The 27,598-nt window shown below is 38.6% G+C and overlaps 1 protein-coding gene across 1 annotated transcript; it reads right to left on the minus strand.

Moving 5' to 3' along the window:
- Window positions 1-406: 406 nt before the first annotated feature.
- On the minus strand, window positions 407-27,143 carry LOC126770890 (uncharacterized). The gene is made up of 3 exons (XM_050490498.1): window positions 25,328-27,143; window positions 1,612-1,846; window positions 407-455 (listed from the first exon to the last, which is right to left on the minus strand). The coding sequence occupies exons 1-3, from the start codon at window positions 27,141-27,143 to the stop codon at window positions 407-409; spliced, it is 2,100 nt and encodes a 699-aa protein (XP_050346455.1).
- Between the last annotated feature and the right edge of the window lie 455 nt (window positions 27,144-27,598).

The raw sequence follows: 27,598 nt of genomic DNA on the forward strand, positions 1-27,598 counted from the left end.
TTTACAGAAATTATTATATAAAAAAAATGTTGCCGTCATGGATCGCCAAGCAGATAAGGAATAATAAAATTTAAGGTTATAAAATCAATTAATCATTAAACAAATCCGTTAAATAAACATGTAATACACATTTCTTTTGTTTTTCGATACTATATACTTAACTAGCTCTTGCCCGCGGCTTCGGTCGGGCTTATAAGTACAGGTGACGTAATAAATGGTTTTATGGTTTTATAGAAGTCTGTGATTTTAAAGTAAGAAGCATGAAATGTCACGCTGGTTATAAAAAGTGTATTACAGCGTTTTTTTCATTAGTGAACTTACAGTATGTTACCTGTTGTTTGACTTAATATATTTTTAGTTACCTGAATGGGTTGAACCAAAATTTATTTTATACATGTTTTCCGATCTACGATGCTGTAGCTCCCCTGCCCCAGTCATCAACGTCGTTGTTAATGCTGTAAATTACCCAAATACACAAATATTTTTTGAATTCCAAAATATTCAGATTATAAAAAAACTATTTAACTCACGGAACACTTTATTTATTTATATAATGATATTATAAAACTGAAGTATTTGTTTGGTTGAACGCGCTATTGTGCTATCTCAGGAATTGCAGGCTCGAATTGAAATATTATTTTAGTGTTGGATAGCCCATTTATCGATGAAAGCTATAGGCTAAATAACATCTCTCTATGACCAATATTTAATTTCAATAAAACCCTAAAAGTGGTTTTTAGTGATTACCCACTTATGCGTTTACTGGTGGTAGGGCTTTGTGCAAGCTCGTCTGGGTAGGTACCACCCACTCATCAGATATTCTACCGCAAAACAGCAATACTTGATATTGTTGTGTTCCGGTTTGAAGGGTGAGTGAGCCAGTGTAATTACAGGCACAAGGGACATAAAATCTTAGTTCCCAAGGTTGGTGGCGCATTGGATATGTAAGCGATGGTTGACATTTCTTACAATGCCAATGTCTAAGAGCGTTGGTGACCACTTACCATCAGGTGGCCCATATGCTCGCCCGCCTTCCTATTCTATATAAAAAAAAAAAATATAAACATATATAAACTTTAATTCGTTATATATTTTGATAGCCTCAAACGATTTAGATAAAAAAGACTAAACACCACCGCGGTTTTCATTTTACCCTTTTTGACAGTAGCCCCGGGCTAACGAACAGGCAGACAGAACATTAAAATGAAATTATTTTTATTAGCCATATAAACATAAAAACAAAGTGATTTCGAAAAAATAGACAACCACTTCAATTTTAATTATTTTATAGACAATTGTCAAGCACAATAACTTGAAAAGACAATTATTTTGAAATAACACAAAAATAATTCAATTATTTTTATTTTTATGGAAAAATAACCCTCTTTAAACATAAGATAAAAATAAAAACTTTCAGTTACATGTAAATAGCCATATTAACTTAAAAATACACTTATACAACCTTTGCTTTTAAAATGAGGATGATGATATGTGTTGCTAGCTATAAGTTTTTTTTTTAAAGGTATGATAATGTAAACATTGAAATTCTTAGCAACTAACCATTTTGCGTGAGAAAAAATCATTACCAGGAAATAAGAAACCTCATTATACGGAGGAGCCGTGCTAGGTCTCGTTATCTGTAAATAAAAAGCCTTTTCAGAGGCGCGCTGCGGTCTGAGGTTTAAATATTTAGAGTTGAGCTTCTGAGATAGCTTGTCTAATGTGCTATTAGCTTCGAAGCGCGTATTTGAGAGAGCCAAACCACGTTTGGCGAGGTTCCTCTCGAATACTCCATTTTTAAACCCGCAACAGTATTCATAGCGATGCGATCTCCTAATATTTTCGGCTGTTATATGTAAAAGTTTTAAAATAAATAATCAGTATTTACAGAATAAAATATGTTAAGAATTTGGCGAATATTTGTTATCACATTTATTACAAGTAAAAAAAAAAAACAGAAAAATAGGGTAAACAAAAAAAAAATCTAAAACTAAACAATACATTTGATGATTTTTTTCCATGTATCCCATAATACCCTGTACCTATGAGCGAATTCTAACTAAAATATAAGAAAGACATTATGTTTGATTATATATTTATCTTTTTATAGTCACCGCTCAAAAACTTTGTAAAAATTTTTTTAAGTAGATAAATTGTCTACCAATATATTTGGGTCTGCGGCCTTACATCTAGCCACTAGACCAACGGCAGTCAGAAATTTACATTACTAATGGTTTGAGTGTGGAAGCTTATAACTTAATCATAATTAAACGAATTCTTAAATAAAATTGCCAAATAATTAAAATATCGCCCATATTTATAAACGTAAATTTTCGCGAATCCATATTTATAACTCAATTCAATGTCAAAGTTGTTTTTTTGGCATAACCCAGAGGCCATGGGTGCGTAAGGTAAGGGGCCTCGCGTGACTTATTTCAGACGGCCCTGAGGAGGAAGGCAGCCGGGATGGCCCCGCTCTGGACACACTAGCGAGGAGTTCAGGGGGGCGAAATTACCTTCGCCCCCTGAGAAGAGACAGCACAGAAGAGGCCGTTGACAGCACGGATGCGTTTTATCAACACGATCCCGCAGCCTCTCCATCCGATCCGATCCGATCCGATCTCTGATCCGTGCCGAAGACGGCCATCGCAGAGGTTTTAGTGGGTAAGAATTCCACATAATCCGGTCCCCCCCATGGGAGCCAGGTACCTTCCTGAAGGTTTGCACTGCGTGCAAATAAAAAGAATGGGTACGCTGGAACGTAACTGGATTACAAGCCTTATTAAGAAGTTACTAATAGTATTTATGTTTAAATGTGGTCGATGTGCATTTGACATTTATTTTTAACATAACTCCTGTCACATTAAGGTCATTTACACATAGCTTAAACGACTTCGCAGTCTTTTATGTTTACAAAGTGGCTACGTGTATAGCATGCAGTCTCTTTCAAATGCCCATTTACCTAAAGTGAACTTTAAATTAAATAAAAAATAGCATGCTCTATTTTTTTTTGAGCTTTTAGCTGCTTAGTTTCTATAATACAAAAATATACTGCATATTTTATTTAATAACAAAGACTGTAATTAAAAGAATTACTAGGAAAGATTTTTATTACTGATTACTTTTACTGGTGTCATCATTAATTAACCGAAATAAAAATCCAAGCTGTCTTCTCAAAGTTAGAGTACATAGTAATTGAAATTTTATTTATTTTGGTTGTTTCTTTATTTTACTTCTTTATAAACAATAATATATTATAACTAGAGTGCCGGCTTCACACGTGCTTGTTTTAGGGGGTGATAAATTACTCAATTTTCACTTTGTGTTAGGGCTTTGTGCAAGCCCGTCTGGGTAGGTACCACCCTCTCATCAGATATTCTACCGCCAAACAGTGTAAGTACAGGCACAAGGGATATAACAACTTCGTACTCAACATTAATGGAGCGTTGACGATGTACAGTATCACCAAACAGTAACCCATATATATATATGCCTATCCACCTACCTAATACAAAAAAAACTAATACTTTCTTCAATAAATCTATCGATCATCAGTAATTTGAACGTCATTATCTCCATCCGTGATCGCGGACACCACGCCGATGTGATAACTTTCCGTAGATTCAATCACATCTGTTTAATGAAGCGCCAAATAGGGCGGTTTCACTTGACTGCTATTGACTGATGGTCGTCGTTTTGATATTGATAGTCTGCTCACGTGATGTATATTCTTAGCGACCTGTTAATTAACTTAGATAAAAAGTCTACAGAAATAGACTTGGTTGGATTTGAAAGCGTGACTTTATGATTAAGTAAAGTCCATATTCCACTACTGGGTTAAGACCTCATCTCCTTTTTCGAGGAGGAGTTTATTCCGCCACGCTGCTCCAATTCGGGTTGGTTATGGTTAAGATCAATACAAATCATCCAATTTATATTTATTAATAAAAGTACCGACGGTATGTTTGTATGGAACAAAGAAACGGATTATTTATAAACTATTTTTTATTATAGTTCTTATTTATAAATAAAACTCTTGAAAATTACTTAAGAAATAAGTATATAATAAAAATAATATATATTTGAAATTTTTATACGATTCAAAATTGCGTTTTGCATAAGGAACATCTTTTAGTTCCATATTAATATGCAATTCCTTAATAAGCTAGCTTTTTATTTGGTAAAACCTCTTACACCGTTGATTATACAGAAATAATCTTATATTAAGATCAGTTGAATCGATTATACAATTTTATATACGAATACGTATTGCTAAATAGTAATTCATAAATTATTTTGCCATTAAATTTTTAATTTCAATGGCAGCAAGTAGTACGGAATAAATTTTGTTAATGAAGAAAATAAGCAGCTTTTAATTTATTTTCAGCTCTTTATTTATCGGTAAATATTAAATATTTATACTTTCAATAATTTAAGATTTTTTTATCGCAATAACTAATAAAATCAGTTTGTATGGATTCACATAAATATTGTTAATTATTTTATAGTGAATGATAGAAAAACATTCTATCTCGGAATTGGTAAATACTACTCTGATTTGGATGGTTTTTTTAAACGTTTTTGTTAAAATGTTTTTTAATCGATTTATAAATGTAAAAAAATATAAAATTATTAAATAAATATTTATTACAAAATAAGTATTGTATTTAACTAGTCCTTGTAAATTACGATAAGATATACTGAAAAAAATATAAGTAGCTACTTAATCTGTATCAGACACTTTTTATAGAAGTTTATTTAAAAAAATCATTATATAATATGTAGTTAATAATTTTATTATATATTAATAATTTTAACTATCTTTTACAATACATGTCTCTATAATTCGATATATTAAGATTATTGGTGGTGGACAATTAGTAGAAGTATTGCAAGCAATGCAGCATTGCAAGCCATTGTTCTACATAAGCTTAAGTGCAGAAGAATCCGATTCTGCTGATTCTTCTGCACCCACAATTACCGGTTCTCCCTGATTTGCATCTACAGAATGTAATATTTAACAAAAACCTTTATTCATTTCTTTTGCAAGAAATTTCTCTTGCACGAGTTGCAATTGCATATCATATTGATAGTTAAGGATCAACACAGCCCAAACTTAATTACATATTATTTATCACACCTCGGGAATGAAACGATCGCCTCCAGGTTACCCACAATTACTGGTTCTCCCTGATTTGCATCTACAGAATGTAATATTTAGAAAAAACCTTTATTCATTTCTTTTGCAAGAAATTTCTCTTGCACGAGTTGCAATTGCATATCATATTGATAGTCAAGGATCAACACAGCCCAAACTTAACTACATATTATTTATCACACCTCGGGAATGAAACGATCGCCTCCAGGTTATGTCAAATTAAAAAAATGTACATAAAATTCGGCTATTGTTGTATATTACTTATTGTAAAGGATGAGATATAAAAAAACCCGCTGAGTTTCTTTCGCCGGTTCTTCTCAGGTGTTTATTTCCGAACCGGTGGTAGTTTTATGACAATCAATAAGTAAGTGTAACGCTTTGTTATTGAAGAAGATCTTTGACTATCGTTATGTACCATCCAAAAAAAACCTGAAATTGTGTTATCTTGCTTTAATATAAATAAATGTATTATATATTATGAGAAATAAACATTCATTTTATAGTATAGATAAACGCACGAGCATATGGGCGATCTGATGGTAAGCGGTCACGAACGCCCATAGACATTGGCATTTTAAGATATGTTAACCATTAAAAGTTTGATCAAATAGAGGCTAAACTAATAAATTAAATGAATTGACCGGTTCAATTCAATATTCTCTGTTTAATAGTCTAACTCTGTAGTTCATTGTTTTTAGTCTTGAAGAAGGATTGGTACTTTCAATGCCTTACTATTTAATTTAAAGCCTGTTTCCTTTATTTTGGAGGTATTTGGTTATTCTTTATGAAATATAAAATGTTTTTTTTTCTATAAGTAAATTTATAAAATATTAATAATTGTTGAGTAATTTTCTAGTTTTATTTAATAAAACCATTTTTTGACTAGATAAAGATGCTTTTATATAGTTTTTACATAAATACTTTAAATAAACGAGAGATTATAAAGGAATATAAAGTACTGAAATACTAAATATATTCACATACACTAAAATCGCATACCGTGTGTGTGCTGACCGCACGCCTGCTCTTCATTACATTAGCATTTTCGCTGACTATGTTCAAACCTCAATACGTTATAGTTTTGTTTATACCAAAAAGCTTAGTGCCAAAGTAACTTAAAGTTTTAACTCTTAATATTATCATTAGACAGGATATTATTTACATTGAGAAATGAAATGTACAAATCAAAATAAAATAAATGAAAATAATTGAATGGCCCTACCACTCAATTATACTTACCTTACCATAGACTTACCATCCATTCATCACTTATTCTACGGTTAAACTGCAATACTGAGTATCGTTGTGTTACGAGTCGAAGGGTGAGTGAGCCAATTCAACTACAAGCACGAAGGACGTTATATTAACTCCCTAGGATGGTGACACATTGATGATGAATGCTTTCTTGGTATATGGGTGATGGTAACCAATAACCAACGAATGGTTTGCCAATATTTACTAAATTTGATATAAAAAGTATAGTATGTGGGTTGTATCAAAAGATGGTATGTTCAAATCACTCAAGTATTACACCAATTGTACTCTAATGTGATCTTGTTTATAGTTCATTTTATGTTCAACAGCGAAGAAAAACTTTGAGAAATAATGGGTTCAATAAATTCGGACACATTTATTGGATGACCAATTTACGGTGGAACAACGTCTTATATTGAATTAATTAATCTTCTTAAAGAACTTTTTCCCAACATCATTGCTAATGTTACAAAAAATCAATAAAAAAAGTTGCAATAAATATTGAATCAATTCAGAAAATAAAGTATTATTAAAATTACTTCCGTATAGGTATTTATATCATACTCCTAACAATGTAACATACAAAACATTCCTATTCATAGTGAATTTATAAAAAAAATATGTTTACTTTATATGTGAAAGTGTCGTGGAACTTTAATTATTATGCCTCATTGAGCCGTCTTCTCGATAAACAACACACCGACCCTACTTTTAGCCATTGACGCGCGAGTGCTGATATTGATCATTCTAAATATATGAGCATTCAGTGGAGACCGTGAGTTGGTAAGCGTTCTATACGGCGCCCTATATTTAGAGTATCGAAAGGCAGGTATTGGGGAAGGACAACTGAAGTTCGAGCTCAGTGACGCGCCATGAGAGAGGCCTATGTTCAGCAGTAGACTGACATGGACAGAATGATCAATAATGATGAATGATGTCCATAAAGACGATGCAGCCAGCTTGGGATAGGTAAATAGTAGAATACTCACCACTTACGTGATCGCTATAAAGTACCTATATAAAAATATCTATTTGATAATTATCATGACGGTCCTTTAACATGAAAAATTAAATGAAGTGGCTGAACGAAAATTTTTACTTACATTTCATAGAAATTATTTAATATAGCAAGGCAGACGGACTGATGGACCTGATGAGAAATGGTTATCATCATAGTCGTTGTTATTGAAGAAATAGTAATCAAACTATTCGCCGTCAATACTGACTCACTCACCCTTCAAATTGGAACACAGGAATGCAAATATTGCTATTTAGCATTAAAATAATTAATAAGAGAATTCAGTTTATACAGACGGCCCTCCACAAATCCCTACCACCAAGTGAGAATTATATTAATATCACTAATATAATATTAGTTTGATTAAATTATTTGTTAAATTACTAAAATTGTTTTAAAAAATAGTTTAACAGAATGGTAAGTCAAATTCAGTAACAAAAAGTTGTTCGCGCAATGTGGTCTTGCCTCGAGGACGCGACCGTAACAAATTAGTGGCAAAGTAACTTCGAAATAAATTAACTCGTGACTTAAGCGTTGTACTTTATTTTTCTCCAAGACAGTCTTGTTTGCCTCCTTTTTTTATTTTTTAATTGAATTAACCGAACTTTTTCTTCTGAAATTATTTTAAGTAGCAATAATAAATAGATTCAACTGATTGTTTTAACAATGTCAAATTATTAGGTCCTTACATAAAATGAAATTAGCGTTTTGTCGTACTGACCACTTTGATCTGAAATATCTCCTCTTTGGTTAAGAATTCCAAATTCAAATTCACAAAGCACTTCAGAGATAGCTGCAGACTTCGGGGTTTTTTTTTTTATATTCTCCGGGAGGGCAAATGACTCTACTCCACCTGTTGGTAAATGGTAGTAGAGTCCAAACGCGACGACGGCCAGTACAGACGGGAAAAACGTTCTGCACTAGCCGCCTTCGCCTTGCCGGCCCGCAAGATGCCTCTTCACGCCTCGTTTGAAGGAACCCGGGTTGTAAGAGGAGGGGAACACGTGAGCTGGTAAGGAATTCCATTTTTTGGAAGTGCGACAAAGAAAGGAGTTGCCAAATTTCTTTGTTCGCGATGGAATTGATGTCACAGTTAGGCGGTGACATCGAGAACCAGCTCGCGTGGACTTAAGGGGTAAGTGATAAACTGTATTAATCCACTTAAAGTTAATCAGGAAAGTAAAAAAACTTAAACGATGAATACGCGTGTTTTGTTACTTTGCTCAAGCAACACAATAATGAATTTTAAATCGAAAATAACTCGTGATGAAAAGTGGATACTGTACGATAATCGGAAACGCTCTTCGCAATGGCTGAATCCTGGAGACCCAGCCAAATCCTGCCCTAAACGAAAATTGACTCAGAAAAAGTTACTTGTGAGTGTTTGGTGGACTAGCGCCGGTGTCGTTCACTACAGCTTTCTAAAATCTGACCAAACGATTACGCCAGATATCAGTTGTCAGCAACCGCAATCCATAAAGGAAGAACAAGCTGCTAAACAACCGAGATTGGTCAATCGCTCTAGGCCACTGCTGCTTCACGACAATTCAAGACCACACACTGCACAACAAACAACCACTAAGTTAGATGAGCTACAATTGGAATGTCTGTGACATCCACCGTACTCCCCGGACCTTTCTCCAACAGATTACCATTTTTTCCGGAATTTGGACAACTTCTTACAAGGAAAAAAATTCAACTCCGATGCGGCAGTCCAAACCGCCTTCAAAGAGTTTATTGATTCTCGCCCCCATGGTTTTTTTAATAAAGGGATCAATGAATTACCTATGAGATGGCAAAAGTGCAAAGATAACAACGGTGCATACTTTGATTAATTAAATAAATTTTACAAAAAAAAAATTGACTTTATATTCCTCCCGTACCATCATATCCCGCCAATTTCATATGTAACCTAATATTAAATAGCTTTATGAAAAATTATTAAATTTTCATCAATATTTTAATTAAACTGCTTTGTAATGTCCAAAAATTCTGAATGTTGGTTCTATCGATAAAGAGAAATAAATGTGCTATTTTTCATCAAACAATATTTGATTGAATAACGCCGTCTAGCGGCTAACACGAGAAATGCTAGTACGAGTATTATGTCGGAGTTAGTTTCTTAGCAATATTACTCTCCCTTCTCTCGGAAAGTATATAAAGCCATAAGATCTGCACCTGTTTTTCATTCGGTCGGGTCGGATAACCATCTCATCGGACTACCCGAATGAAAGTGTTGAGACTCTTGCAACCGCCGTCACTGATAATCAATTACATTTACTTTTAATGGTTGCTTTGTTTAGTTAAAATACGTATATATAAGCAAGTACGTATAGCCCTTTAAAATAAGAAAGAAATGTTATTTTATATTATAAACGTGTAAAGAGTTTGTATTACATTTTAAATTCATTTGTTAATTCTTTTGTTATCTTACATTGTTCTCGTTCATTACATGTCTCAACAGAATTAAAATCATATATTACAAACATACTTATGACAAATGAAATGAAATTTAATAATACCTATTTACGTATTTCTTGATAAATGTTTATGAGGTGGATATACTTCATTGACCTTGCTCGATTGAATAACCAATAAATATGCCTCGCGGAGATTTCTATCATGTTATACGTGATGTAGGTTAGTTGGTTAGGTTAGCGGAAAAATTAAAAATGTGCTTTACCGATAACGATTACTTAGAGAAAAGGAATGCTATTCAAATGTTTTTCAAATTTTACGTATTTTTTTTATATAGAATAGGAAGGCGGATGAACATATGGGCTACCTGATGGTAAGTGGTCACCAACGCCCATAGACATTTGCATTGTAAGAAATGTTAACCATCGCTTACATCGCCAATGCGCCACCGACCTTGGGAACTAAGATGATATGTCTCTCGTGCCTGTAATTACAGTGGCTTACTCACCCTTCAAACCGGAACACAACAATACCAAGTACTGCTATTTTGCGGTAGAATATCTAATAAGTGGGTGGTACCTACCCAGACGAACTTTCACAAAGCTCTACTCTACTCTACTGGTAAAATACGTATGTTCGTGTATCTTAAATGTCAAAAGTGACGTAACAATATGAAGTGCGACTACCTCTCATTCACATAAGGCCTCCAAAATACTTGCAGCAGTCGAAGGCAGTGAAGGAAAATACATAGTATATAAACACTCGCACTGCACTTTTCTAATAACAGCCGTTCATGTGATCTGATTATACACTGCTATATAGAATTATAGACTATATGTTGCAATATGACACAGTTTTGTTCTATTATCTTAAGCTTTCCATGACTCCCAAAATTCACAATATAATAATTACTTAGACTAGCAACGATTGTAGTGTGTTGGAAAGCATTGCCGTTTAAAGTATTCAACAGCCAGGTATTGTAAATGATTAAGCTCTCTGAGGTAGTAACTCCTTGGAGGCCATGAGGCTCCGCTTGCATGTACTAAATAAAGAATGAAATGTTGAATAATTCTACATTTCGAGAACATTTCGAGATCAACACCCAGTCGCTAAATTTAGAGAATATTTCTACATATTTAGATAACGTTTCTCAATATAAATATACAATTATCTTAAACATTTGCAGCTGAGAAGTTTAGTCTTGCAGTATTAGTGTCCGTGATTAAACGAACGATTGTGATAATTCAGTTACAATATGAGCAGCTATTTTTTAATATTCATAGACCTCATACACCAATGAGTCCTAAATATCGATACCGATTATTATAAAGTAATGTTTTAATTACGTTATTTATAGAAAAATACTCGACATGTATCGGGAAGATACATAAGGGCGATTAGATGCGTCGAAATTATATCTTATACCAATAAATAACGTAAATGAAACCGGAATATTAAATTAACTATGTAATTTAACTTAGTTTCATTATCGGTTTATTTGGATATAATTCAACTGGATTCTAGGCTGCGTTGAATTTATTTTAATCTTGTAAGCTGACGATACAATATTGGAATACGCTGACTGGAATGAAATATATTTTTTTAGTTTGACTGAAAATAAATCAACCGTTTAGGATATTGTTTTCTTATATTATTGTAAATTATATTATGTTAAAGAATTAGAAGTAATAGTATTACGGTTCAGATTTTGTTTAGTCACCGAATTATGTTTGTGTGTGTAAGTAACTAAAGATGATAATTTCAACTCAAAACTAAATTTATCTGAAGCGTAATTATATAATAAATAACTGATTTAATTGTAAGTTAATTCGATTTAATTAGGTTTGTTTGAAGACAAACATTCTTATTATCCTGTAGTGTTATATACAGGTAATAAAAACTCATCAATTAATCTTTATTCTTCTGTCCAAATTTAATGCTCTATAAAATGTGTTTCAAATTGAAGAATAAGTGAGCCAGTGTAATTAAAGGCTTGTTACACATTGACGGTGTAATAAGTTATTTAATACTTCTTACGGTACTAGAGCCTTTTATGAAGATAAATGGTGATCTCATTAGCTAGTCTCTCATTTAAAACAAATAAATAAAAATAAATTTCATCATAAAAATAATGAACAATCTATATAGTCATGTTACAATATATTTACATTATGATCGTATTACTCATTCTTTAGGACGGCTGATCGATTCCTGTGATTTAACGCTGTAACGCACTTTACGGCAAAACGCGCTCAGCCGGCAAATAAGAAATATAAACATATCTTAGCTCCTCACTTCACTTAACACTGATGGTGATATAATGTCGAAAAAAGAAATTGGATCCACGTTAATAGTGATTTCGTATAGAGTAGTACATTCTAAGAAAAATACTTGAATGTAATATAGTACGTAAAAAAATATATTTTAAGACAATAGATGGTATTTATCTTTCTTTCTCTGACTAAATATTGAGCTTGCTTTGGAAGAATCAAAGCTGCATATTTTAATTCACTAGATGGTTATTAAGGCTTGAGGTAAACTTTACCAACAGTATAAAGAGGTTGAAATATATTATGCGTATATATAAAGACACTAAAAGTCATGTCCTATTCTAATTTATTTAACTTCAAATGTCATCATTATTATTTACTTGGTGGTAGAACTATGTGCAAGCTCGTCTGGGTAGATACCACCCATTCATCAGATATTCTAGCAGAAAACTGCTGTTGTTAGTACTGTTATGTTCCGGTTTGAAGGGTGAGTGAGTCATAACATATTAGCTCCTAAGTATGGGTGCGCATTGGTGAGGTAAGGAATAGTTAATATGCCTTACATCGTCAATTTCTATGGATGGTGGTGACCACTTACGACCAGGTGGCCAATTTGCCCGTCCGCCTAGCTATTCAATAAATAAAACTGAGCAATAGCAATTGTTAACGATAACAACAATCAATGCTATGGTTTTGATTCTTAAGACAAAATATTACAGATTTATTTAAAAAAAAATCGACAACAGTATTGATCAAAAACAAAAATCGTTTGACAAGCAGAGAAGAAAAACTGTTCTTTCACCGATATGTATACAGAGTACATAAGCTATAGGAATTGAGTTATCGCTGTCTCGTGACTCGCTGAAGTAATTAAGTGAAAATTTGTAACAAAAAAAAATTAAAGTCTATTCCCCGCGGTTTTTCACAGAAATTACCAACAACACATTACTGGCGAACAACAACTTGAAACAAATTTACTCGCAACTTCGAAGTATTATACTTTCGTTTTTGTGATGAAAACGATTTTTCTTTTGCCTTCTGTTTACGTAGAAACGTGTTTGCGACTAAAATCGATCAAAAAGTTAAATGTTCGACTGTTTTTGTTTACGATTGAAGTTAAAAACAAATCGTATTTTTAATGTCCATTGAATGTACATTTCAATAAGTCACGTATTGTCTCAAGTTTTACAAAAGTAAAACATTAAAAATAATGTTGGCATTTAAACAGGATTTAAACAGGAGTATTTCATAATACGAAATCTTTTCTTATTTAAAAAATATATAATTAATCTGATCAATCGACTATCTAGTCTATACTTTTTTTTTCTCGAAGTGGAATCCTTCAAAAAAGTACCCGGTCCCATGGGGATGGAACCGGGTTATGTGGGATTCTTACCCACTAAAACCATTGCGATGGCCGTCCTCAGCACGGATTGGAGAGGCTGCGGGATCGTGCTGATATAATGCATTTGCGGCCTCTCCCGTGCTGTGCTCCGCTCCGCTCCGCTCGTGGTTCGGCGGAGCTCTCCTCAGGGGTACTGGTGGTAGGGCTTTGTGCAAGCTCGTCTGGGTAGGTACCACCCACTCATCAGATATTCTACCGCAAAACAGCAATACTTGTTGTGTTCAGCTATTGTTGTGTTCCGGTTTGAAGGGTGAGTGAGCCAGTGTAATTACAGGCACAAGGGACATAAAATCTTAGTTCCCAAGGTTGGTGGCGCATTGGCTATAAGCGATGGTTGACATTTCTTACAATGCCAATGCCTAAGGGCGTTTGGTGACCACTTACCATCAGGTGGCCCATATGCTCGTCCACCTTCCTATTCTATAAAAAAAAAAGGGGGCGAAGGTAATCTCACCCCCCCCCCCCCCCCCGCGCTCCTCACTAGTGCGTACGGCAGCGCGAGGCCATCCCAGCTGCCGTTCTCCTCAGGGCCGTCTTAAATGGGACACGCGAGGCCTCGAGATGAGGACCTCACACATCCACGGCCCCAGGCCCTTTCTTTTTATCTTATCTTATATTTTAGGCCCCGGGCGTCTGGGCTGTGGGAAGGCCGAGACGACGCCGTCATTGTGTCCACCAAGCGGGATCGGCCCTTTTCCGTTCTCGCTCCGCCGTCTCCTTCTGGGCCATGACAGGTCTCAGAGAAGGAGGCTACGGCCCTCCACACCGATTTCCTGCGAAGCATCGCCGACATGATTGCTCGCAGGGAACCGTGCAGACAAACAGATCTTCTCAAACTTCACGGACAAGGATCTCCCGCTCCGCATGTTACTTACGCTAAGTTGATCTATATTTTTACTACTACTTTTCGTCCGTGTGATACTTTTCATTCGTGTGATATTCAATAGTGTTTTTGTGTGGCTCAGTGTGCACTTGAATCCTATACAAAGTTTGTAGTTTCGAACCCGGGCAAGCACCACTGAATTTTCATGTCATAAATTTGTGAAGGAAAACATTGTGAAGAAAGTGTTGGATGAAAATCTGCCAGATGTATATCCACTAATTAACATTAGAACAGCGTGGTGGAATAAGCTCCTAACTTCTCCTAAAACGGAGCTGATTATTACAGGTATTACTTCACTTTTACCATACTTTAAAAGTTATTTTTAGATCTATTGTCAACATAACTAAACTCCAGAACGTCATTATCAACCAATACAGATGGGCAACGTAATTGCGATGTAATTTTCCTTTATTTGGTTAAATTAGACATTCAAACCTAATTTTCGACCAAGAACCCCATTCTGGTCGCAATTTACGGCTAATTAGACTCTTAAGTACAGGGGCCGCTACCCAAGGTCCTCAAGGAAGTTGAAAAGATGTGTTAAGTAGCTGGACCGTTTAAAATTGGTGAAACAACGCTGTTCCTATACATATTTTTTCACGCAACAATGTATTTGAGAAGAATAACATTAATGAGTATATGTATATGTTTTTGTGGACTGATATATCATGAGTCAATTAGATTGGCATGGATCAAAGGGACTAAAGGATCGTTTCAATATAACATTTCAACGGCACTTCTTGTTCTTTACTCTTGTGGCTCAACGGTGCTCTCATTAAGTAGCAACAACTGATTTCGCCCCATGCACTACAAGACAAGCGTCTACGGCTCGAGGTCACGCTCTTTGTTTTAAGCCGGGCGCCGGAGCTGTACAAACTCTCTGTTTCGGCTCTTGGTGCAAACTGATATTTACTGCAAAGTAATATCATCTGGGGTATTATTTTATAGAAACTTCATAAATAATATATATATATACTTATAATAACTTAATATACTCACCAATTACATTACATAACAAACTAAATTCCACCAAGACCAATTATTTTAAGTAACCGAATTTAAAAATTCAATGCAAATATTTTTTTACATAATTTAAGCTTTTTATATATTAATATGATATAGAGAGAGCGCGATTTTTGTGAGTTGGTGTATATGCGGTATATGTATATGCAGAAATATCCAGAACCACAACACCCAATTAAAAAAATCTTAATCATTATTACGGGTGGACACCGGTTATAAATATGCTGACAATTTAAGATAACAAATAATAAACAGTGTTTCGTTAATTAGACATCAGATTACGGGTAGTAATCCGTAAGCAAAACCAATTATTTGTCGATAACCCAAAAATAATTTAACTACAGTTAATTACACGAGATCTTAAACTAACCGTCCGATTGACTTGAAATTTGTCACAGTCACTCCTTCCCCGAAATTCTACGCAAATCCTATCCAAAATACGTTTTTCTTATCTACTCGTGCGAAGCCGGGACGATTACTAGTTTTATATGAAAATATTTTTTGTTGAAATCATAAATTTCAATTTATTAAAAAAATACTCTTTCGATTAAAATAATAGAATCGAAAACATTTTCGATTTCGAACCAAAATAGAAGGATTTTTACCTGAAGTAATTTTTTTTTTCAATCAACCTTTGACATGTTAATTGAATTTTAGTTTGTTAGCCCGGATTTTAATACGTTGCAGTGAAAACTTTTCGACCGTAAAATTAGCATTTTACAAGCGAACTTTATCGGGAAAATTTAAGAACATAAATAATTAAAATGCACCTTTTTTCTCAAATATGTACATTGTAAGATCTTCAGTTATAAAAGAAAAGACGCGACAGTAAAGCAAATTTTTAGCTTTTAAAAGACGGCCTAAAGCTAAAAGCATTCTCTTCTAGGAAGTATAAAAGAGATATTTTTGGGCGATCAGTTGACTAAGATTATAATGCATATCATACGAAGTAAATGATGTTGATAAATTCATTTATCTTTATGAACCAATATGTTTGTATTTTGAAACCAATGAGTCTTTAGTATTTAATTTAAGCAAGAAGTTTATCTCGTTATATAAATTAAGTAAAAATGTGTACCCCGATTCTTAAAATTTCGTTAATGTAATTATTAAATCAAAAGTTTCTCACTATTCTAACTAGTGTTTTTTAAAGTTGTTGAATAAATATACCATATAATAATATGTTAATAAATAAAAATGACTCTCATCGAAAATACGTCACCAAATACGGGGTCTGAGATAATTTGTAATGGGTTTTCTCACCATTGAAACTGGAAAACTGCAATATGAAATTGCTGTATAGCTGTAGATTTATTGGTCATAAGTAACAATTACCTCTGATAAAATAGTACATTATTATCAAGAATTATTTAATAATTCTAGGTTATATACGAATAGTTATCATTTACTTTGTATTGTAAATAAATTCTATGTTAAAATAGTTGTACTGTGAAACTGACAGCAGACGGCAGTTTGTTTTAATATTCATGAGGCAACTTGGATGTTGCGTTTGCGGTCCGAGTTGACTTAAAGCGACTATTACTTTAATAATAACTCGGCTTGTGCATGATGAGGCTTGAACTAGAATATTAATAATTGAACTAACCTATATATAATAATATCCTGGGACATTTTTCACACACGGCCATCTGATCCCAAATTAAACTTGTACTATGGAAACCAGACAACTGATACTACATATACTATTTTTCTTTTGTAAATACATACTTATATAGATAATTACACCCAGACTCAGGACAAACAGACATGTTCATGCACACAAATATCTGTCCTGGGTGGATCCACCAACCACGCCAACCTGCTCGTCACATATACCACTAACATTAAACCCGTAAATGAAGACTAGTTAATACATGAATTATTTGTATATAGGTTTCGATATTAAATCAGCACTATCCTTTGAACTAATCTTACCCATCTAACTCATTCTTCACGAAATATTGTAAAATAAAATATTTTTACTTAAAAATTACTTACTTCAAGTATTATCATCTATGCATTAGATAATTAGAGTTAAATCACTGCATGCCAAAAGGTAGGTACAGAAAATCAATTTTATAAGCATTGTAATAGTAATAATTTTATCATTGTGTACTTCACTAACAATAATAATATAACGGGACCATAAAAGATCAATATGTATATCATACAAAAATTAAACTCCCAGACGCAAGTTTATAAAAAAAAAAAAATTTAAAAAAAAACGAATTTTTACTTCGTAGTATTTATATCAGTTGAAAATATATACTTCTTTGTAATTTAAACTATGAGTATATATAATTTAAGAATTAAGAAACTAAAAAGTTACACCTATTATTGCGAACATAACAAGTATCCAAACACATACTGCGGAAGACGTGTTCGAGACATATAAAAAACAAATCCATTGCTGGTTAATTTGAATTGAATGTTATGAAAATAACAGAATAAAGAACAGTGAAAATCGAATTAGGAATGTCTTTTCTTATATTTTAGACATGAGATAATTGCAAATCAAATACTGATCTTTGATTCGGTTTGTCAGAATGAAATTTCGTTATACAAGCTAGCTTAATGTCCATAAATACTCGTCATCAGGAGACAGGAGGTCGTAACAGGCTTTACTGATTGCAAATTGTATTCGCAATGGAGTGCAAATTGTAATCGAATTCCCTTCATTTTTTTTTAATAATAAACGTTAACTTACCCTGACGTTACATATGATTGACTAAAGGAAACAATACGAAAGAATTTATTTATTAAATCCTTTTTAAAATAATAAATATTCAAAATAAAAATATTTTATATTTAAAAATCTATTTCAATATACTGTATTATTCATCAAATTTTCAATTTTTTAATGTTACTACAATCATTTGTAATACGAACACTAAATAGTTTCAATTAGATTTAAAGTTAAAAACAAAAGTTATATATCATTCGTTTAAAAATCGATTTTGAACCGAGCAAATTCATCCTGTGATAGACTATTCGTGAAAAGCAAATCTATACCGTTGTAATTTCAGCGCGGTTAAACGGGTTTAGGCCACAATAAAACTATCAAGCTAAACGAAACGGGCTTACCGCTTTCAAAACTATCCGAATATTAATTTTCAGTTGAAACCAATAATTACAGATGCTGCAAATTGGAAATATAAGATGATTACAAAATCAATAAACACGATAATTCGGATTATTTTGAATTTAGATGCTGAAATAGAATATTGTTATTATATAAATGTTTATTCATTTACAACTTAATAAAAATATTTTTTTATAATAATTAACCCGAGGAGAAGGTTTGAAGTTTATTCCCCCAGGCTACTCTTTTGTGTATTGGTATATATATATATATATATTTTTATTGGTATATATTGGATATATAAACCTAAACAGATACACTCGACATAGCGAGCAAGCTTACTCACTATATTTTCCTTCACCTCCAGAATATGAAATGGATTTTAACTACAACATTGAGCACATACAACTCAGTGCATCAGTGCATTTTGAATATTTTAATGTAACACCCATACACAAGGGCCTTCATGCCGATTGCCGACACGTCATACGAGTCGTTCTTACCCTCAAGGAGCGCCAACAGGTGTTTCACGTAAAAAAAAACAATAATCTTTATCACAGACTTTAATACTCTTACATAAATCTTAAATCACAAACTCTCTCATAATTATTGAATTCAAAAATTTAACACTTTTTTTTCAATTGAAATAAAATTTACAAATCAAATTTACATGAAGATTGGTTAATTAGTTAAGACGTGACATCGTAACAAACAAACGTATACACTTTCGCATTTATAATATTAGTAAGGATGACGATGACTGCCTCGTTGGTCTAGTGGTTACATATAATGCCGCTGAACCTTCAATTCTGCTGGAGGTTCAATTCCCCGTTCAGGCCAATAAAAAGTTATTGTGTTTTTTTGTCAGAACATTCTCAGCAACAGCCTGGGGTCTGGAAGTTGGAAGTGTGTACACTTCCGTGCCTCGGACAGTACGTAAAGCCGTTGGTCCTGCGCTTGAACTCTTTTCGGTCGTGTCGGATTGCCGTTCCATCGGATTATGAGAACTAGGGAATAGTGAGTGCACCTGTGTTTGCGCACACACTTGTGCACTATAATATCTCCTGCATGGTTAGCTAATCTCTCTTGAGATTGGCCGCCGTGGCTGAAATCGGTCTGAAGGAGGACCTTAAGTATGACAAAATTATTAATTGGTCAACCTTTATCTAAGCAGATATTGACGATTAGTATCACGAAAATAACGAAATTTTACGCATGTAGTATATTTAATAAAGTATAATATATTAATAACTGTAACTTTCTTTACTCTTCTCCCTAAAGTTGGTTGGTAGAGAGAACACTATAAACACTAAGTTCGTTCAACATAAATTTTGTGTTGCGTAATAAAGTACACAATAAATATATATATTTATATACTGTAGACGTTAAGCAATATTTCGTACCTTTAATCTTATCTTATCTTCCTCTTTCGCTTGTTGTGTATAAAATAATATATCTGTAAAAATTTAATGTTATAACTCTCGTAGTCTCAGAAATGGAGAATTCAACGAATTAATCCCCCTTTCCTACTCCTCTGGGAGATGATTTCTGCAAAATCCATTTTTAGTTTAGTATGAGGAATATATCTTTCAAGTTGATACGTCTTATATTTTATTAACTTTAGATTGGGTTCTACCAAGGTTCCAATTTTTAAGCCGAAGCCTATTTACTTTTGTATCTATTTAAATAAAGTAAATAGATAAAAAAGTAAAAAGGCTTCGACATAAAGGATATATTTAACTTTCATATTTGTAAGTGAATGCCATTTACCAAACTACCAAAATCTTATTCATCTATAGAATGCGTCGACTTAAATCGATGATCCATATTGAAAAATATATAAATAAACATAAAATATCTGTTTATTTTTAGTTAGTATCATTCCTTTGAGAATGTAGTAAATAGATTACATCCCTTTTTCATAAAAAAAGCATATATAGTTAGGCACACCTCCACGTATGCTGAGTGGTGTCCCGGTCCGCGCCACAGTGGTGACACGTTGCCGTCGATACGCGTCCGATCTAACAAAACAACCGTGACCGGTCAATACCTGCCTAAGTCGGAAGGTGACTCGTCGCTTTCGTCTCATCCAGGCTACGAAGGCGGGCAGGATTGCTCCAATGACCCGTTTGCGAGGGTACCGTTTTTCACAGAGACAGTCGCGCCACGTCGCAAGAGCCCTCCGGTGTTCCTGCCGCTTCAACGCCTCGAGCGCACTTGAAGAGGGCGCGCTTTCACTGTTCTGATTATCCTACATCTGATTATCCTAAGGCAACCGTACTGAACAGACAGTTCACAGCATGAAAAGACCGTGACAATGAGCTATGACTGTATAATTCTGCTGTCTTACTTATAATTTTAATGATTAGTTAAACAATGACGTGTCTTCATCTTTCGAATGTCAAATCGATAATGACTCAAGAGATAAATTAGTAGTTAACTAAACAGACGTTAAGCATCGTTATAAGTAAAGTAGTTGATGTTTTAGTATGTATAACAATCCCATATATTCTGTGAAAAAAATATCCAAATAATAATAATATCCTGGGATATTATTGCCACACGGCCATCTGATCCCAAACTAAGCAGAGCTTGTACTATGGAAACCAGACAACTGATATATTACATTTAATACTTTTCTTTTGTAAATACATACTTATATAGATAATTACACCCAGACTACTGGACAAACAGACATGTTCATGCAGACAAATGTCTGTCCTGGGTGGGCATCGAACACATAACTTTCCGCGTGGCACCTACTACTACTCTATACTCGATACATATGATGTACATGGGAATCGAGTATAATTGGCCTTTTTTGTGTAATAAAAATAATTATATGTTGAGATAAATTCACTGCACAACATGAAAACATTTACGATCTGTTTATTTACTAAGAACTCTGCTGATCTATAACAATATACATAACACAGTGCCATTGCTGTCCGTTGAATTGGCCAAGTTAGCAGTGTACGAACGTTGTTTATGTTTGTTTGTCACTTGAGCCTATAATGACATTGGCTTGCTCACTTTTCGCATTTGAATGCAACAATACAGCGTTTGATTTCTGTTAATGATGATAATATTTTATGTATTCTTCCTGCACTTTATGCAGTATATATAATAGTATTAGAAATCAAGATAGAAATAGGTTTTTTAAAAGAGATAAATCAAAATAACTATACAACAATGAAGTAAACGTAGATCGACACGTACAATTTACACACACAAATAGAACAAAGGAATCAAAATTGAGCAACTGAAATTTTATTTTTGAGATATCCGCCACAACCGAGAGTCCAAGCAGAAGTGTCTGAAGCCAGCCTTTTTTTTTTTTTTTTTTTTCTCGCTGGAAAAACACATTTATGTGTTTCCCCCACATAAGGTGGGGGGGTATGTGGGACTCGCCGGCGCTGAAGGCGCCGGAATACCCACTAAAAACCAGCGGTACCCACTCCATCTTGTCGGGGGACGTCACGGGATCGCTTGCGCATACTACCGTGCCGTCCCGACGGTTGGCCCGCTTCTACGGGCCTCCAAATCCTAGGGGGTACTCGGGGTACAGAGACCCTCGGCCCCGGCGACACTCACGGCGGGAGGAGAAGATGCGCATAGCGCTGGCGTCTTCTCCCCGGTCTTCTTCGACGAAGCGGGTCAGCGGAAGCACTCTCCTCGCGCTCCCGCTCCGCGACCTCCTTCTGCGACATGACATTTTCGCAGAAGGAGACCATCTCCATCCAGCACCTTTCGCTACCAAGCATGGCATTTATCACGCTCGGCAGCGAAAGGTCTCCGCCGATTAAAGTCGCCAGGGAAAGGCGCTGAGGCCCCCAAGCGGCACACTCCATCAGAGTGTGGCATGCCGTGTCCGTAGGCGCACCACACTCGTGGCAGGAGGGCGTTACCTCCCGCCTGACTATTCCGTGCAGGTACTTACCGAAGCACCCATGTCCAGTAAGCACCTGAGTCAGTCTGAAGGTCAGTGTGCCGCCTTTTCTCGTTACCCAGCGACTCAAGTGGGGACGGATCGCCTCCACTGTCGCCAGGCCTGCTGATGGGGACCTCAGATCCTCCTCCCACCTGCGAATCAGGGCTTGCTGGGCGAGAGTCCTGATTCGCAGCACCTCCTCCAACCCTGGACGGTCGCCACGCGACCTCACTTCCGCCCGGAACCGGTACACTTCCGCGAGCACCTCCGCCTGGAGCTCCCAAGGCGGATCGCCCGCGAGAAGTGTTGCCGCCGTCCACGACACCGTACGATATCCGCGTATCACCCTCACCGCTATGATTCTTTGCGGCCTTCGCAAGAGAACCTTGTTCCGAGCGGTGAGAGCGTCCACCCAGATGGGAGCACCGTACAGAGCCATGGACCGCACAATACCGGCGTATAATCGCCGGCATGGCGTTTCCGGCCCTCCTACATTTGGTAGGAGCCGGCTTAAGGCAGCAGCAGCGTTGATGAGCTTCGGGCCAAGTTGGACAAAATGCTGCCCGAAGCTCCATCTTCCGTCCAGGGTCAGGCCCAGATACTTCATGTGGGCCTGCACCTTAATCACCGTCCCCTGGACGGTGATAAACGCCCCTCGAGGGGGGCCTCGACGTGGACCGTGGAATAAGAGGGCCTCCGTTTTTGAGATGGAGACCCTCAAGCCCAACATTCCTATGCGGTCCACTGTGAGCGACGTACCGACTTCGGCCAGGCGAGCCACCTCCTGATAATTCCGCCCTGTCGCTGTGATGAGAGTGTCGTCCGCATAGCACAACACCCCCATTCTGGGAAGGACGGATGTCCGCAGGAGCCAGTCGAAGCCAACGTTCCACAGAATTGGGCCGAGAACTGACCCCTGCGGAACGCCACAGCCTACCCTACGCCGGACAAGACGCCCATCGCCCCCCTCCCAGAGGACTACCCGGTCTTGGAGGTATGCCCCCAACAGCCTCCTGAGATAGGAAGGCACCCCGTGGTATCGGAGTGCCTCCCCAATAGTCTCGAAAGGAAGACTATTGAAGGCGTTCGCAACATCTATCGATACCGCCAGAACTACGTCCCCTCGGGCCACCGCATCCGTGGTCCGGGTTTTCAGGGCGTCCAGGGCGTCGATAGTTGATCGACCCGCCCTGAACCCGTACTGAGCCTCTGACAGACCCGGCCCCACCTCGTCGAGGTGCTGAATAAGACGGGCAGCGAGAATTTTTTCGAAGAATTTGCCCGTCTCGTTCAGCAGCACAATCGGCCTGTATGCCGAGGAAGAATCTGGCGGTCGACCTTGCTTTGGCAACAAGACCAACTTTCCCTCTTTCCAAGGCTTCGGAAACTGCCCGCTGCACAGACATTGGTCGAACAGCTCCCGAAGCCTTACGCCTAGGTATTCCAGAGCGTCACATAGAACACGCCCTGGAATCCCGTCTGGGCCCGGCGCAGTGTTTTTGGCCCTCAAGCGGTCGAAGGCCACCTCCATCTCCCGCTCCGTGATCAGTGGTGGAGCCACTGTGTCGTCAATCATAGAGCGAGGGACCATCTGTGGAGGGACATGCTCACCTGGATGGGGGAAAAGTTCCCCGACCAGGCGCAGGAGGAGATCCGATGACATTGTCTCTGTCACGGGGGCACCCTGCGTGCGGAATTTTCCACGCACACCGCGGAACGGACGCCCCCAGGGGTCCCGGTTCAGGCCCGCCAGTAGTTCTTCCCTAGCTTTCTCCTTGGCCTGACTTATCGCCAGCTGTAGGTCTTTTTTCAGCTGACGATAAGCGGCCAATAGCTGTCCCTCCAAGTCCGCATCAAAACCGTTGCGCCTCCTACAACGGACGTAAGCCCTTCGCGCCCGGCTGCACGTCGCCCGAAGCTCTGCTATTTCGGGCGACCACCAATACACCTGCCGGCGCGGAGCTCTATGCCGGAACCTAGGCATGGCAGCATCGCAGACCTCTTTGAGGGCACTGCGCATGTGGCCCGCTAGCTCTTCTGCACTGGCGCCCTCCCACCTTCCTGTGGAACCCCATCGCTGTACGATGGCAGCCTCCCTGGCCAGCTCACGATCTAGCTGGCTAAGAGACCACCTTGGAAGCATGGTTGGCACCCTAGAGGGTTCCACCGACCTGCGAGAGGTAGAGATCTCAAACCGGATGTACCTGTGGTCCGACAGAGTCTCCACCTCCTCCTCTACTCTCCAATTCAACACTCTGCGTGCTACAACATGGGTGGCGAAAGAGAGATCCACCACGGACCCCCCCTGTTGCCGCACGCACGTGTAAACCTGCCCCCTGTTGAGTAGGGACAGGCTGGAGAGAAGTGCCCACACCTGAATAGCCCTTCCTCGCGGACTCGTGGCAGGGTTGCCCCAGGCACGTGACTTAGCATTGAAGTCGCCCAAGACCAGTATCGGCCTCGGTGACTGCCTGGTCACCGCAGCTCTGATCGAGCCGAGATAAATCTCGAACTCCGCCAGGCCGCGGTTGGGAGAGAAGTACGTACCCACAACAACGAATTCTCTCCACCCTGCCACTACGTAACCCGAGCCCCTCTCAATGAGTGAGAGAGAACTCGTTTCACTCCGGGTAGTAACCACCACGGTGCCGTCCAAGTCTCCTAACCAGTTAGGTAGGGGAGGGACATAATATGGCTCGCAGGCCACAGCCAGGTCGATCTGCCACTCCGCCATGGACTGCAGCAGCAGGTCCTGCGCCGCGGCGCAGTGGTTGACGTTCGTCTGGAGGAACTTTATGTTTGTGCTCATGTTGACATTGAAGCTTCCTCCTCGGCCTGGCGCCGTCCGACATTGGTGGTAGTCTGGGTGCCTAAGACCACCGTACCCTTTGTGATGGGGGGGTTGCACTCCCCTGATCCCATCACGTGCCCAGAGGGCTTGCCAGCGTCTGCGCACACAGCACAGCGCAGTTTCTCGGTACAGCCCGCCGACTTGTGGCCATCTACGCCACACCGGAAGCATAGACCCCCCCGTTCCGCTTTGGATGGGCAAAGCACCTTCGTGTGGCCAAGGCCCATACACTTGAAGCAGCGCAAAGGGCGCTGCTCCAATACGCATACCTTGGCCGAGCTCCATCCTACGAGGAGGCGACCGGCATCTGATATCTTCTTCGCCGCTGTGAGAGGACAGGTGACGCGGACCATTCCCATATATCCGGGACCACGCTGCAACACTCCGCATCTGACTGAGTCAGGGGAGCAGTTCCCTGCACGAGCAACTGCAGCGACCAATTTATCTTTGGTGACGGAATCATCCAATCCCGTCACCTTAAGGTCCACTCGCTTTACAGGTCGAACGACGCTTGCGACACCATCCAGCACAGTGCGGAGCTTCTCAGCAAGTTTATCCGCCTGCTCCGCCTGTGCTTTCGGCAGCTCGAGGAGTCTGGCTCCCGTCGCCGATCGTCGGACCCTAAGGCCGCCACAGATTCCAATATCCTGAAGCTTAACGCCCTGCTCCGCGCGCTCCAGGATGTGAGCGTATGTAACGCCCTTCTCCTGCGCATCCGGCTGCAGAGTGACCATTACTGCAGCCCTGCGAGGAGCAACCAGCCTCGGTTTGGCCACCGGCGGAGCCTTCGCCACTGTTGATGGTACTGTGGCGGACGCTGCGGCCGAGGGGGAAGCCTTTTTCTTCTTTCCCTTTTTAACCACGGTGGACCATGATGTCTCCTGGGCCTCCCGTGGTTGGGACTCCGACGTGGTCGGGGTGGCTGATAGGCACGTAGTCGGTGCCAGCGGGACTGACTCGACTGCAGGCACCCGTTTCGGCGCCTGTGCGGGTTTCGGTGGTGGGGTCGGATGGACCACTTGCGCGTATGTAGGTGCAGTTTTCTGCACTACAGCCTGTTTCTTGTGCGCGGCCAGAGGGGGACGGAGCACTTTAGCTGGAAGGAGACGGTCCTGAATTCCTTCCATTTGAGCTTTAATCATAAAGCCCACCGACGACATTATAGAGGCCTTAAATTCCTCCAAAGTCTGTGTGTCCCGCACAGTGCTGGTGGACGCCTCATTTGCCACTGCCACCGTGGTCCGCATTTCCGCAAACTCACGGCGATGGGCTTTTAACTCAGTCTTGAGGCTGTCCACCTCCTTGCGCAGGCGGCCATTATCAGCGCGAAGCCTGCGCGTCTCTTCCGCCTCGGTCCTTGATGCCAGAGCATCTACGATGGACTGGAGCGAAGATGCAGATTCTTTGAGCTTCTTGATGAAGCCACCCTTCAGGTTGCTGGATTTCTGGGCAATCTCCAGAATAAGTGCTGCATTGCGACCAGCCTCCGCACGCAGCTCCTCTGCACCCAATTTTAGGGGATCCTCCCTACGGACCTCCGAGGAAGAGGATTCCTCAGAGTCAAGCGCGATCACAGCCGTCTCCTTACGAAAAGCCCGACTTCTCAAGGAGCGCTCAAACGCCTCCTCCCTAGCCTCGGCGGCCTTTGCTTTAAGCTCGGCTTTGGCGCGAGCGAGGCCAGTTCCGCGTCCCTTGGAAGTGAGCTTCCCCCGGCTAGCACTGTTACGTTTCGCCGCCGATCTGATTTCGGTCTCCGTATCCGAACCGGAATCAAAGAGCGCAAGGCCCACAAGTGGGCGTTTACGCCCAGCATTTGCGTCGGACGACGACAACTCCGTGTCGACGTCCATCAGAACAAAAAAAAAAAAAAAAACCAACGAACAATCAAACGAAACAAAAGAAAACAAAAATACCCTATATAAATTTAAAAAATGAAAATAATTGAACAACAAAAACAAATCAACAAACAACAGTGAAAACCAACATAACCAATCTCAAGACGAAACAACAATCCATTTGCACAGCCGAGTTCAGAATATGTCACAACAGAAACAACAAAAACCCTTAAAGAAAGCCAAAGTAGTCGTAAAAACATCCACAACGCATAGATAACGCAGCCAAAGCCACGATGTTTCGCTTCAGTTAGTATTCGTAACTTGCTTAGCAACATTCGCTCGAGATAACGAACACGTCCGCATGCTACGACGGTCAACGACGAATCGTCTGAAGCCAGCCTGGCCAGTTGATGAGTTCGGCAGGTCCAGTCCCCAACACGATGATATTCACGTGATCAAGTCGCACCGCT

This window comes from Nymphalis io, chromosome 9, assembly GCF_905147045.1.
Source record: "Nymphalis io chromosome 9, ilAglIoxx1.1, whole genome shotgun sequence".
Classification (NCBI taxonomy): domain Eukaryota; kingdom Metazoa; phylum Arthropoda; class Insecta; order Lepidoptera; family Nymphalidae; genus Nymphalis; species Nymphalis io.

Coding starts and splice junctions, on each gene's coding strand:
- LOC126770890 (XM_050490498.1), bottom strand. CDS start 27,143: ATGGACGTCGACACGGAGTTGTCGTCGTCCGACGCAAATGCTGGGCGT. Junction 1,847..25,327: donor CAACCCCCCCATCACAAAGG/GTACGGTGGTCT, acceptor TACATATAACAG/CCGAAAATATTAGGAGATCG. Junction 456..1,611: donor AGACCTAGCACGGCTCCTCC/GTATAATGAGGT, acceptor GGTAATTTACAG/CATTAACAACGACGTTGATG.